The sequence below is a fragment of the Pogonomyrmex barbatus genome, unplaced genomic scaffold (genome assembly GCF_055798465.1).
Source record: "Pogonomyrmex barbatus isolate J1 unplaced genomic scaffold, ASM5579846v1 scaffold23, whole genome shotgun sequence".
Lineage (NCBI taxonomy): Eukaryota > Metazoa > Arthropoda > Insecta > Hymenoptera > Formicidae > Pogonomyrmex > Pogonomyrmex barbatus.
In genome coordinates this window covers 2,330,960-2,345,734 of record NW_028297120.1, presented here as the reverse complement: position 1 = coordinate 2,345,734, position 14,775 = coordinate 2,330,960, and the positions used below count along the sequence as shown (strand labels likewise).

Sequence of the window (14,775 nt, the reverse complement as noted above, 5' to 3'; positions counted from 1 at the left end):
ACGCATATGATTGCGCGCGCATGCTGAAACTTTCGAGTACGCTCGCGATTTCTGGTATCGCTCTCTGCCCTCGACTACGACACGCGACACAGGACAAAAGGTCCCTCAAATAGTATTTTGTCAAATAAATCAAGCGTTGTGACGAAAGATAGAATGTCTCGTTTAATGGATGCGCAACCCAAGGGCTCTCCCCCACATACATAACATTATAAATAAAACCTAAAATATTTTATTTTTTTATTTTATTTTGTTTCTTCCTATTTTGTATAAATAATTAAAACTTACTATATTATTATGTTTTATTAAATAAATGTATATAATTTTATTGAGAAATGAATAAAATTAAATTGATTTTTTTATTTGATTTTTTTATTTATATTCTTATCTATTGATTTAAATAACATAAATAACTTCAGAAATTCATTAAATATACAAACTGTTTTTATAAAAATATTAAAATTTGTTTATTTATATAGTATTATACTTTTATATTTATATTATACCTTTATTTATATAGTATTATATCTTTATATTTATTGTGTAAAAAAAAAGAATTTATTAATATTATTTTCATATAACTAAATTTAAATAAAGTATTTTTTAAACATAATTTGAATAAATTTTTTACAAAAGTAATATATAAATAATAAATCATTTCGATGATTGGCATAAGTATAATTAATATATATATTGAATAGTAAAATAAATTTTATTACAAATTTTATTACAAGTTAAATAAAATATGAAATTAATTTTATTTAATAATATATATTAGCTGATATGTTCATTATATAGATTAGATAAATTATTGCATAGGATATAATTTTCTGAATAATGTTCGATCTTTTAAATTTGCTTTGTCTATAATTTCGTCTGCTTCTTCATTATAATTTTGCGCAAAATTATTTTCCTCTACTGCAGGATTTATAAAAATCTTTATTGTTATCTTCATAATCTAAACATAAATTATGAAGTAAACAACCTATTACGCAACCTATTACGATTTGAGTCATAAACTGAACATTGCGTAAAGGTAATTTATGTAATTGGGCGAAATCGGGCTTTCAAAATACCATAAGCTTTTTCAACTGCAACTCTAGTTATTGAAATTTTTGTATTAAATGTTTCTTGTTGAATCGTTAAATTATCTTTGAAAGGACAGACAATCCATTTTTTGCTACTTCATTATAATCTTTACCTCCTAACAAAAAAGTTTTGTTTTGGAAAAAGATTTTCTCTTTCTTGTTCAGCAGTATGAAAAAGCTGTGATCTTCTTAACATTCGAATATTGTGAAAAGATCCTGGGTCACCATATATATTAAGAAATCTCATATCACTAACAGCTTGTAAAAGGATTGAATAACACTGTTTTCTGTTAAAATATTCTCTACTATTTTCCTCAGGATTATTTATATAAATTATATTATTATTATTAATTTATATAAATTTATATAAATATGGGAACCATCTATTGCTCCTACGCAGTCTGATATTCCTGCATTTTCTTGAAATTCACGAGAAATTTTAATTAGATCATTTCTTTGAGGTCACTTAATAACTTCCGATCTCAGAGTAATTAACCAACTGATGACTCGACGTACGAGGGTAATCTAAAAAGTTTTGAGCCTAACATAGAAACAAGTATTTTTTCAGTCAAATATAGTTTTATTTTTCAACATAATCTCCTTTTAAGTCGATATACTTTTCCCATCGATACTTTAACCTCTTTAACTCCTCCAAATAGTAGTTGGCGTCTTGCTCCGCAAAATAGGCGTTTACGTATGCGACCTGCTCGTTCGATGAAAATCTCTGTCCTCCAAGCGAAATTTTAAGTTTAGGAAACAGGAAAAAGTCGCTGGGGTCAAATCTGGAATACGATGGGTGATCAACCAATTCGAAGTGCAGTTCGTGAATTTTGGCCATGGCGATCGCTGAAGTGTGAGTAAGTGCGTTGTCTTGGAACAGCACTTTCTTCTTCTTCAAATGTGGCCGTTTTTTTGCAATTTCTGCCTTCAGCTTATCAAGTAATGATGCGTAATACGCTTCCGTTATTGTTTTACCTTTTTCAAGATAATCGATACACACAATTCCGTGATTATTCCAAAAAACAGTCGCCATTACCTTTCCAGCTGATGAGATCGTCTTCATCTTTTTCGGAGCAGGTTCACCATTTGCAGTCCACTGTTTTGACTATTTTTTTGTCTCTGGAGTGTAGTGGTGGATCAAAGTTTCATCTACAGTTATGAATCGACGCAAAAAATCTGACTCGTTTTGCTTGAACCGCTCCAACAGGGCCTTGGAAATGTTCATTCGAATTCGTTTTTGGTCCAAAGTGAGCAAGCGCGGCACCCAACGCGCGGATAGCTTGCACATATCCAATTCTTCAGTCAATATATGACAAACGCGTTCTTTTGAAATGCCCATAGCCTTTGTTATCTCTCTAACCTTGATTCGACGGTCGTCCAGTACCATTTGATGAACATTTTTGATGTTATCAGCGGTGGTCGCAGTTTTTGGCCGTCCCGAACGCTCATCATCAACCAAGCTGGTACGACCACGTTTAAATTCAGCTGCCCATCTTTTTACGATGGCAAATAATGGGGCAGAGTCCCCGTAAACAGCGTCCAACTCGATTTTAATTTGCGCAGGCGTATTGCTTTTCAAATGTAAGAATTTAATCACGGCACGATATTCAATTTTTTCCATTTTTACAAAAATACTGACATCGATTGTCAAACAACAACTAAGCGTCCAAAATGGCTGAAATTTTCACAAAAGTCTTTCAAAGCATATACTATTGTAGTAATAGAATGGTTTTGACGAGTAACGTCATCTTCATATTAAGGCTCAAAACTTTTCAGACTACCCTCGTATAATACGAAATACTGATGATAATGATATATCAAAAAGATTAGATAATGTTCGATGTGATTTTTTGTTACTTAAAACCGAAGAGTCACTAATAAACATAGTTCTGCAGGTTTTCTTTCTTTTCCAAATTCATTTGTTGGCATAAATCTACTGGCCTCAAAAGATTCTAAAAAAAAAGTTAGCAATTAAAATAAGTTTCTTCGGGTGGGGCCCGTTTGATCACATTGCAATGACCACCAGCCATTCATAGCATTTGAACAGAGGAAAACCTCTAGGCACCGGCTGCTGAGTGGCTGTGGTCAATCGCAACGTGATCAAACGGAACGTTTTTTTCTATTACTATAAGATAAAATATCTTAAAAAATTAACATTATTAATAATAATACTTAATACTTAATACTATTATCACAATAATTACCTATTAATCTGTACACAATCATGCGATTTAATGAAATCTTCTCTAAATTCTTCATCATTTTTCCTGTGTACCACATCAAGAAAATTTTGCACATGTCGTCTACGGCCATTCATTAATAACTGAAGAAGAGGAAATAGCAGATCTTCTTCATATAAGTTATTTTCTAACGGATTGTAGTTTTTCATCTGAAGAACTACTACTGCTGATAGTGCTGTTACTATTGCCACTATCACTGCTAGTACTATCATTATGCAATAAATAAATTGCATTTATCCAATTATTTTCGTTCATCTGTTAAAAAAATTATTTATTAACTTATTTATTATTAGGTGTACAAAAAAATTCTGAGCTTTTTTTTGTAAAATTCAATCTTTATTCAAAAACAAACAAAAAAATATTAATCAGCGAAATATTCGCCGTTTGCATCAACTACCTTTTGCCATCTTTCAGGTAGCTTGCGAATTCCTTAACGATAGAAGCCCACCGGCTTCGAAGCGATAAAGTCATCAATACATTTTCATATCTTTTCAAATCTCACGAAATGTGTATCAGCCAAATGATGCTGCAGCGACCGGAATAGATAATAATCGGAAGGCGCCATGTCTGGGCTATACGCCGCGTGCGGGAGAAGTTCCCAGCCTAACGCAAAGATATCCTGAGTCGCTTTCGCAACATGTGGTCGAGCATTGAAGCAAGATCACTTTACGACGAATTTACTTGGCCAGTAAATGGCCTCTTTTCTTCTAATGCATCGCTCAAATTGGTCAATTGTTGTTGGTAGCGGTCTGCCGTGATTGTTTCACCCGGTAACAACTCGTAATACAATACACCTTTCCAATCCCACCAGATACAAAGCAAAACCTTCTTGGCATGGATATTGGGCTTTGGCGTCGATGTCGAAGGTTGACCAGGGTCAACCCATGATTTTCTACGTTTAGGATATTTATTTATTATCATAAAGAATCCACTTTTCATCGCCTGTAATGATTTTGTGCAGAAAATCTTTTTTTCGAACTTTGAAAGCAAAGTGAGTGCAGTGTCATGCCGACGATTTTTGTTGTCTTCGGACAATTCATGCGGAATCCATTTGCCTTCCTTCTGAACCTTTCCCATCGTATGTAAACGTACGGAAATGGTTTGCTGCGTAACGCCAAGCTGTCCTGCAAGCTCCTTTTCAGTTTGCGCAGAGTTTATATCCAGCAATGCTTGCAATTCGTTCGTTTCAATCTTTTGAGGACATCCAGCACGCGGTTTATCTTCAAGACTGAAATCTCGTTGGCGAAATTTTTGATACCATCTTTTACATGTAGTATGACTTACAGCGTTCTCTCCATATGCAGCACAAATCATTGGCTTCAGCAGCATTTTTCTTCAGATGAAACGCGAAGTGGATGGAAAATCGAATATGCTCTTTTGTTATTGCTATCGTGAACACTACTGATTTTTGAGATTATGTGCATCAAACGTCAAATCGTATGGCATTTTAGAAGGCCAAATGTCAACGCTTTAAAACCGCAAAAGGGCGGGGAGATATATAAAATTTAAATTGTTATTTCGGTTGTATGAAATCTAAAGCTCAGAATTTTTTTGTACACCTAATATTACATATAACCTCTATATGCTTTGTATTGTAATTCTATATAAAAATATATGTATTTTTGTGTATATTTGTAAAATAAAAATAGAACAGAAAATTAAAAAAACTTACATTATTATATTGTCTTAATAAAACTTACATTGTTATATAAAAAATTTACATTGTCATATTGTCGTAATAAAACCTACATTGTTATATAAAAAACTTACATTGTATATTATCTTTAAATAATAATAATTTTAATAAAATACTGATGATATTTTATTTAGATCAAAAAATCTATTATGCATCAATTTCTGCGCAGATAGGTGCTTTCCATTTATTACATTAGGAGTTAGTGACTTCAGTCAGCTCAAGTCGACACAAGTCATGATAAATGGAAAGCACCCAAAATAGCGTTTACACGACATCTAACATCAGTAGTTATAACATCGATGTTATAACTTTGGCGTAAATCGGACCGTGTAAACATAGTAAGTATTGTAACAGTACATAACATATATTTGTCAAAATAGGTTATTGAAATATCTGTTTTGTTTCATGAAGCACAGATGTGCAATCCATACCCCAGCCAATCAGAGTCTACTAACGTCATGTGACGATTTGGCGAGTCTCTTCTTATAGGGTCTCTACAAATGCTATTAACACTGTTCGTGAAGCCAATAGCGCGATAGCGATAACAAGCTCCATAAATGACATTAGTATAGCATAGCATTGAGACGCGATTTTAGAAGAGTCCGAAAAAAAGCCACGTAAGACAGAAGACGAAAGAAAAAATAAAAATAAAATAAAAATAAAAAGTAAAGAGTTGTCGACAGATTAAAGAAAATAACAAACAAGCATGTAAGTAGAGGCAAATCGAAAAGATCTCATGATATTAATATTACAAATATGAGAGTTCATGGAGTATCATCAAGTAATAGCAGCGATGATGAATTTACAGTGTTAGAAAATAGGAGCGTCCCGTTTGATCACGTTGCAATTGGACACAGCCACTTACAGCGACCGATGGAGATTTTCTACTGGATCAACCAATCAAATAATTTTATTTTAAATTGATCAATCGGCAATGTGGGCAATCGGGCATCACTCTTAGAAAACATATACAAGGGTGGGGTCCGTTTGACCACATTGCAATTGACCACTAGCCATTCATAGCGTTTAAACAGAGAAAAACCTCTAGTCACTGGCCGCTGTCCACGCAACGCTTCTCATATATAAAGAGAAATCTGAGCGGCCACGCTGGCATTTTTCGTGACACCGTAGAAATCGCCGTACACTACCGCCACCAACGTTTATAATTGAGCCTATAGTGGAACTACAAGTCACATCTATTTTGCGACACTGCCGATAAAATTATGTCTCGTGAAATAGGTGCGAGTGGTAAAATGTGGTGTGAGTCTATGCATCGACAAATTGTAGATGCGAATGTATAATTTTCTTGTGTATTGGCTTATTAAATATAAGAGGTATATGTTTATAATTATATTATTATAAAAGCGGAGCACTTCTAAGAAAAGTATTTAAAAAATATATTTAGAAAAAAACATTTTTAGTAATAGAAATATATCCTAATAGCACTCGTCTATTCTGAGAATATTCCATGGGACATCATACAAGATATCATACAAATATATTCGAGATATTCTCCGAACATTCGAAATACATACTAGTACTGCGATATACTGTGGAATGTACTTAGATCATTACTACGGTTCACTAACCTAATCCTTAGTGGAAATGTACTGAAAAATATCCCACAGTATGACCATAGGATGAAAATGATTTAAAAACAGTATCATGTAGGGCATGCATAAGTGTATCTCAGACAGCCATATAGATCGTGAAGATTTATTATAATATACGTGACACCTCAAGAAAATAAGTGAAAAAAATGAAAAAAAAAAACGAGAAAAAGTAATGACACATTTTTTATCTTGTATCATTGCATGTTTTTAAAATGGTCACCCATCCTTCTTGGGATCCTGCTCGATGCTGCTTAACTTTTATAATGGGATGAAACCTGCAACTGAAATGATGATATAAGTGATGGAATTTTGACATAAAATATGATAGATCCGTTAATGAATGTTACTATATTGTCATATAAATAGTTTTAATTTTAAAACCTTGATTGTATATATAATTCTTGTGGATAATTTAATTGCATATATAGATGCGTGAACTATATTATGTTTAATGAGAATCATTTTTATTATGAAAATTGTTTATAAATTGTTGAATATATTTTTGTTTATGAATTTGTCAATAATTGTATTAAATATGGGAAATATTTTTCTTATTTATTGTTGTAGCCCGAATTATTTCTTACATTATTTTTACCACTTATCATATTATATCTTATTCTCACGATCATTCTCGAATCTTAGAATAGCCGATGCTCCGGAAACGCCGGTCGGAAATGCAAGCATGCAAAAGCAAGTTCCGCAAATTCCAAAGTAAAGCGCGAACGAGAAATTTGCGAGAGCGCGCCGTTTTGACCATATATGGTCCGATTTAGAATTATAACGCGACACTACTAGAATATTATAAAAACGGCCGCTAAAATCATCAAGAGCAAGCAGTCACAATACGTAACAGGGCAGTTGTACTTCGTCACGGCCAGTCGTTATCAGTAATAGCGAGATTCACACGAAACATTGTCAAGAAGTCGTATCAATAAATCAGCTACTTAACAAAAGTGAGTAATAATATTTGACCAGAAAAATCTTCCATCTACGATCTTGCTCGGAGTTTTAATTCCTAAGGCTCGGCGAATCCAACTTTCCCTAATTACAATCTTGTAACCCAATCCGGGTTACAACATTTTATATTATAGTTATATATTACAGTTAATTAAGAAAGATAATAATTAATAATTTTATTTCATTATTTATTCATTAAAAATTACGATTAAATGACGATATATTTATAACGGTAATATTTCGTGACAAATGTTACGTTTATTTTACGTTATTATTTAGTACACTGACGTCGAATGATGAAAAATAATTTTAAATCATTGTCATAATGATGTCATCTTGCTACTTGGGATATGACAAATGATATTCTACACAGATTTATACGAATAATCTTAGTATCTTCGGTATGATCACAATACATTCAGTATAAATACAGAATATTCATATGAAATCATGTACTGATAAGGTATATTCGGTATATTCTGAAGATCAGCTTAAGAATATACGAGAAATGATACCATCAAGAAATCATATGAATGTTCACTGATATATTAGGCAATAGTACGTATGACCACAGTACTTTCAGTATGAGTGTAGAATATTCGAATGATATCATGTACGATTAGGGTATAAACGTGCATAAATAAAAAAAAAGATGTGTTTGCGAATTAGTTAAATTGTCACAAAAATGCTGGGACTGCGAGCGAAAAAAGATTCCTATGCTGCGATTCATGTAGTTTATGTCACAGATCTCACTATAACTGTCTTGAGTGGCTCCGCACTATTAGAGTTTTCACGCGTCACACGCGGAACGAAGATCGAGCTGACACAATGACTAGTCTGAGCTGAACACTGTATTAAACCTTGGAGAGGTTAAAAGAATGTTCTCCAAGTGAGCTGATCAAAAGGAGAGACGCGAGATTACGCTTGCACTTGCCGGCTACGTGAACACCACGTGGTGAACACGAGCGCGGCGTAGCCTGTGAATGTTCGGCAGCACAGGTCTCGATACTTCAATCTTGATGAAGGCTGATCGTAGAGTAGTCTCGGCTAATCATTCACCACAACGGTGCACAGCCGGAAATACCAAGAGAGCCGAAACGAGCATAATCTCGAGTGACGAGCATTGCAAAAGATGGCCGTAACGAGAGTGATGAAATGGGCGTGCGCACACGAGAAGTGCCGGAAGCGCCTCAGGCGGCCACCTTCCGCGCTCATGCATAATGCATGTATCCGCGAAGTGCCATCTGATAATGAAACCCCCGTGCGCAACCCTTTTTCGAGAATCTAAATTCATTCTCGAACATTCCGCCCGCCATCAGCAAGTTTATGCTGATGATGATCTTCAGAATGAGCTGGCAGAGGTGCGAGCTTGGCCATGGGTCGAGTGAGTGTTGTGATGGCTGTCTTGAGCGTGACAATCCTGGTGAGTCCATCCTTTCCTGGGTGCAACTCTAGAACCCTTGCTAGAAGCCACTTGCTTGGTGATAGTCTCTCATCAGTGAGTAAAGACCCAATCTTGATGATGTTGAATAGGTGATGCCACTTAGAGATGGATTGTTGCCGCTGCAGATAGTGCTGACCATTGAGACCAGAATTGTTGGATCTGTTATTGAATGAATTGCCATCTAGATAGTCTTGAAGAAAACAGATCAAGTAGAGATAGTTCTGGAATCGAATTGAGAGGTGTTCAAATGAGAAAATAACCTGGAGTTAGAGCAGAGATGTCTTCAGAGTCACTGAGCGATTCGAGCGGTCGAGAGTTGAGAACCGCTTCTATTTGAGTGAGAAACGTTGAGAACTCTGCATAGGTGAGCAGAGTGTCTCCAATTGTTCGTCGAAGATGGATTTTGATAGATTTCACAACAGCTTCCCACTTGCCACCCATATGTGGCGATGCTGGAGCGTTGAACTTCCAATTGGTGCCGCTTGTTGAGATAGATGAAATGATGACCTTGTATTCTGCAGAGCTGTCGATGAAAAGTTTCTTAAGAGCCGCGTCTGCTCCTATGAAGTTGGTTCCGCAATCCGAATAGAGAGTGTGAGCTACTCCTCTTCTTGAGGCAAATCTGTATGCAGCTAGAAAATCTTCCGTTGAATAATCGTTGATGACCTCTAGATGAGTCGCAGACGTTGCGAGACCCTTCCACGCGTTGAGCTCCTGCCTAGTCCACTTCAGTGTGCAAAAAAGCATATGAGGGCGTCACTCATGCGAGAGGGAGCTGACCCATGAGTTAACGTGTATGAATTCCTCGTTGTCGAGCGTAGACCATACATTTGAGTATATGAGATTTGACTGGAGCTCTCCCACCAATTATCCAGTAGGTCGGGTTGTAGCAAGCGTCAGTTGAGTGCCACCATGGAGAGTGATCACCTTGTGAGCATCGTCTATGATGAGAGATGAGAGTTGAGAGTGACGTGGCAGGATTATTGGATGCCTTTCTTGGTAGCTAATTGAGAATTCGTTGAGTCTTTCTCCAACCCAAATGATGCCTTGTTCATTGATGAATGCTGTTAATCTGGAGAAGGCATGAGCGGATGGCAGTTGAGATCCACGGTTGAGCATCTTGATTTCATGAGAGAAGTATACTACTTGAATTATCTTGATCCAGAAGATCTTAGCTTGTTCGATATCTTGTGTGGGAATGATAATAGTTAGAAGAGAGTTGAGCTTTTGCTTGAGTTTGCATATGAGCCTGGAACAGAAAGCTGTGATTCTAAGCAATTTATTGAATGACGAGTATCTGTACACTAAGTTCCAATGATATGCTGGTGCTGGGGCAGCAGCAAGCAATGCCAATCCAGGACGAGCCTCCATGTTAATAAATCCTAGAGAAAGGTCTGATTGAGCTGGCCAGAACTCTTGAGATTGAATAAGTCATTGAGATCCGGTCCACTACAATGGATGAGCAATGAGTTGATCAGTCGAAACACCTCGAAAAGCACAATTTGTTGGATTTATAGAGTCAGGAACGTGGCGCCAGCTGATTTGTTGACAATTGTTGGATTTGGGCCATTCTGTTCCTGATGTAATCCTTCCAACGAAATGCATGAGATTTGATCCATATGAGAGTGACTTAAAAATCCGTTCACAAATGAGTTGAATTCACCTTGAGTTTTAAGTGTACCTTGAACATGAGACATGAGCTTCGCGAGAAGCAGCGCCGCAGTGAGTTCTAACCTGGGAATGGTTAGTTTCTTGAGTGGAGCAACCTTAGTTCTTGAGCACACAAGTGACGTCACAGAGCCAGTGGACGGTGAGCTGACAATCAAATAAATGACTGCTGCCATGGCAAGTTGAGATGCATCCGAAAAATCATGAAGTTTCACTCTTGAATAGCTCCATGTATTAAACCATCGTGGAACCGAGATGCTAGCTAGCGATCTGAGCTCAACCCTTATTGTCGACCATTTAGAGCTGAGAAGGGCTGGTAATGGATCGTCCCAGTCCAGAATGTGCAACCAAAGCTCTTGCAAAAGCATCTTTGCCTTGATGACGGAGAAAGAAAACCGAGCGGATCGAATATCTGTGCCACTTCAGATAAAATCAGGCGTTTCGTGAGTTTACTTGACTGACCATTGAACTTGGATAAGAAGACGCACTTGTCTTCTTGAGGAAGCCAACTTAATCCGAGTAATTTGGTTATGCAGTCGTCAAGAGTTAGTGTTGACTTTGATAAGCCTTTGAATGAGACTGCTGAGAGTAACTCTTGATTTGTTGCATGCCATTTTGCGAGTGGAAAACCGCCCGCGTTGCACAAGCCTATGACTTGTTGAACAACGGAGATGAGTTAATCAATTGTATCTGCATCTCCGAAAATATCATCCACATATCGACCATGGGTGAATAATGATATAGCAAGCGGGTATGACTGTCCTTCATCTTCAACCAGTTGAAGAAGAGTCCGAGTCGCTAAGAATGGAGCAGCCTTTGTTCCGTACGTAACCGTAGTGAGCTGGAAAGGGATTTCATTGCGTTGGTCATCTATCCAGAGGATGCGTTAAAGATCCCAATCTTCTGTATAAACTCTCTTGTCAGTACATCTTAGTGATGTCTGTGATGAATATGTGCCGATGATGGCGAATCCAAATAAGAATGTCCATAATATTAAGCAGCAGATTTGCCCCAGTATGCATGATGTCATTGAGAGATTTCCCTGATAATGTAAGGCTTGAACCGTTGAACACAACTCGAAGCTTAGTGTTAGTGATAGGTTGAACTATCGGCTTTAAATACTCCATGATGAGAAATAATAAGGAAGATAAGAAGAAGAACACTTCGACGAAGAATCACCCAAAATCCTCAACTCTCCTGATGCCGAAACATCCATGTGTCAAGGTCATTCTGGGAGCATGATCTCCGTTAACTCTTTTCATATAATTAAGTTCTTCATACTCCCTCATGAAGCTTTTATAAAGCTGGTTGTATTCTTCACTTTTGTTGAATCGATGTAAAGTTCTTTGTAGACATTTCGAGGCAGTTTGATAAGAAACTCCTAAAGTTGTTGCAAATGTTTTGAGTGGAATTCGCATTATGTATCGTCCAGATGAGTCTCTTGAATGAGTACTACGAAAATGAATCTCGCATTCCTCCTCTTCAGGTGATAACTGAGAGTGATTATCGATAGGTAACTCTTCTTGAACCCAAAACTTGGTGAGTAATTCCTTAAGGTCCTCTTGTTGAGCAGATACTTGATGAGCAAATCTAGTATGCGAATAAGACATGTTGATCGTTTTAGTATTATCCAATCGAAGATTGAAAACTGAGCAATTGGCATCGATGGATGATGTTTGATAATATCGGGTTTGATCCATAAGAGTCCGCACCGATAATGATATCAATTGGACGAGGATGGTAATATTCTGCAAGACACAGTTTCTTCAGGTGTGGCCATTCCTGAGTTGACATTTTGCTGGAAGGTGTAATTAATGATATAGTTTTTAAAATATGAGCATTGATCTTGATTGTGTTTTGAGAAGTTAAAGAGTTTAATTGTAATTGCACGACGCCAAGAGTTTGAGTTGACCTTGAGCTTCCTATTTCATGGATAATAAGTGATGATTTTTGGCGAAGAATGCTGAGCTGATGTACGATCTGTTCGGAGATGAAGCTGAGTTCTGAACTTGAATCAATGAGCAGACGTATCTTATACGCCGGCAAAGAAACTTTAACTTGAGCTAGAGCTGTTCCCAAAAAAGCTGAACATGATTTGATGTTGGCGATGAGCTGACGACTGCACCGTCCCTTCAATGAGCTGATGATGGTGATTGTTGAGATGACGATGACGATGATAATTGAGCGGACTGTGATGAGCTTGAAGCTGCTATAGTTGAGCTGGGCTTAGTCTCATGGAGCATTGTATGGTGCCGTGCAAAACAGGTCTTGCGCTTTTGCATGTCTTGACGCTGTAGCGTCCAAGGCAATTAAAATATAAACGCTTGCGTTCTGCCAAGGATCTTCGGGCCGAAGGTACAAGGTCTCTAAATTGCCTGCATGAGACTATATAGTGTTGGCCTTCACAATAATCATAGGGATAAGCTGTCGAACCCTGAAAAAATGCCGCGGTTTTGGAGATGGCTTATCTGGTCGAGTCGAGGTCGTAGTGGTGCCACAATAATAAAACATTATTTTTTTAATTAAAAATTATTATAAATACTTTTTAAATAATAAAATAAAAATTAATATATATAATATATTAGGTATACAAAAAAGTTCTGAGTTTTAGACTTCATACAACCGAAATAACAATTTAAATTTTATATATCTTCCCGCCCTTTTGCGGTTTTAAAGCGTTGACATTTGGCCTTCTAAAATGCCATACGGTTTGGCGTTTGATGACATAACCTCAAAAATCAGTAGTGTTCACGATGGCAATAACAAAAGAGTATATTCGATTTTCCATCCACTTCGCATTTCATCTGAAGAAAAATGCTGCTGAAGCCACTGCAATAATTTGTGCTGCATATGGAGAGAACGCTGTAAGTTGTACTACATATAAAAGATGGTATCAAAAATTTCGGCAAGGAGATTTCAGTCTTGAAGATGAACCGCATGCTGGACGCCCGCAAAAGATTGAAACGGACGAATTGCAAGCACTGCTGGATATAAACTCTGCGCAAACTGAAAAGGAGCTTGCAGAACAGCTTGGCGTTACGCAGCAAACCATTTCCGTACGTTTACATACGATGGGAAAGGTTCAGAAGGAAGGCAGATGGGTTCCGCATGAATTGTCCGAAGACAACAAAAATCGTCGGCGTGACACTGCACTCACTTTACTTTTAAAGTTCTGGAAAAAAGATTTTCTGCACAAAATCATTACAAGCGATGAAAAGTGGATTCTTTATGATAACCCTAAACGTAGAAAATCATGGGTTGACCCTGGTCAACCTTCGACATCGACGCCAAAGCTCAATATCCACGCCAAGAAGGTTTTGCTCTGATGGGATTGGAAAGGTGTGTTGTATTACGAGTTGTTACAATCGGGTGAAACAATCACGGCAGACCGCTACCAACAACAATTGATCAATTTGAGCGATGCATTAGAAGAAAAGAGGTCATTTACTGGCCAAGGACGTCATAAAGTGATCTTGCTTCATGACAATGTTCAATCACATGTTGCGAAAGCGACTCAGGATCATATCTTTGCGTTAGACTGGGAACTTCTCCCGCACGCGGCGTATAGCCCAGACCTGGCGCCTTCCGATTACTATCTATTCCGGTCGCTGCAGCATCATTTGGCTGATACACATTTCGTGAGATTTGAAGAGATACGAAAATGCATTGATGACTTTAACGCTTCGAAGCCTGAGTTTCTATCATCAAAGAATTCGCAAGCTACCCGAAAGATGGCAAAAGGTCGTTGATGCAAACGGGGAATATTTCGCTGAGTAATATTTTTTTGTTTGTTTTTGAATAAAGATTGAATTATACAAAAAAAAGCTCAGAACTTTTTTGTACACCTATATATTATAATATATTTATATATATAATATGTATACACTATGTAACATTTTTTTCTTTAATAAATTTTAAAAGAAAAAATTAAAAAAAGGAATTTTATTAAAAAACATTAGATTGCTGTAAATATCGATTTTATGTTATCATGTTGATATATTTTGATTAAACAAAAATAAAATATTTTTTTTAATTAATATTTACAATATTAATCAAGTACTGAATATTTTTT

At 36.6% G+C, this 14,775-nt stretch overlaps 3 protein-coding genes and 1 pseudogene across 3 annotated transcripts; all 4 read right to left on the bottom strand.

The window, feature by feature from the left end:
* Positions 1-2,959: 2,959 nt before the first annotated feature.
* LOC148936351 (uncharacterized) lies at positions 2,960-3,724 on the bottom strand (annotated as a pseudogene).
* A 5,303-nt stretch (positions 3,725-9,027) lies between these two features.
* LOC105434196 (uncharacterized) lies at positions 9,028-10,143 on the bottom strand. The gene has a single exon (XM_089078493.1). It carries the CDS (start codon positions 9,780-9,782, stop codon positions 9,279-9,281), a length of 504 nt encoding a protein of 167 aa, XP_088934619.1. The 5' UTR covers positions 9,783-10,143; the 3' UTR covers positions 9,028-9,278.
* On the bottom strand, positions 9,903-10,406 carry LOC148936350 (uncharacterized). Its single transcript, XM_089078569.1, has one exon. The coding sequence runs from the start codon at positions 10,404-10,406 to the stop codon at positions 9,903-9,905; it is 504 nt and encodes a 167-aa protein (XP_088934695.1).
* Positions 10,407-10,546: 140 nt separating this feature from the next.
* Positions 10,547-11,071, bottom strand: LOC148936349 (uncharacterized). Its single transcript, XM_089078568.1, has one exon. The coding sequence runs from the start codon at positions 11,069-11,071 to the stop codon at positions 10,547-10,549; it is 525 nt and encodes a 174-aa protein (XP_088934694.1).
* Between the last annotated feature and the right edge of the window lie 3,704 nt (positions 11,072-14,775).

Bases quoted from the DNA above. Each gene is read 5' to 3' on its own strand.
- LOC148936349 (XM_089078568.1), bottom strand. From the start codon at position 11,071: ATGCTTTTGCAAGAGCTTTGGTTGCACATTCTGGACTGGGACGATCCA.
- LOC105434196 (XM_089078493.1), bottom strand. From the start codon at position 9,782: ATGCTTTTTTGCACACTGAAGTGGACTAGGCAGGAGCTCAACGCGTGG.
- LOC148936350 (XM_089078569.1), bottom strand. From the start codon at position 10,406: ATGGAGGCTCGTCCTGGATTGGCATTGCTTGCTGCTGCCCCAGCACCA.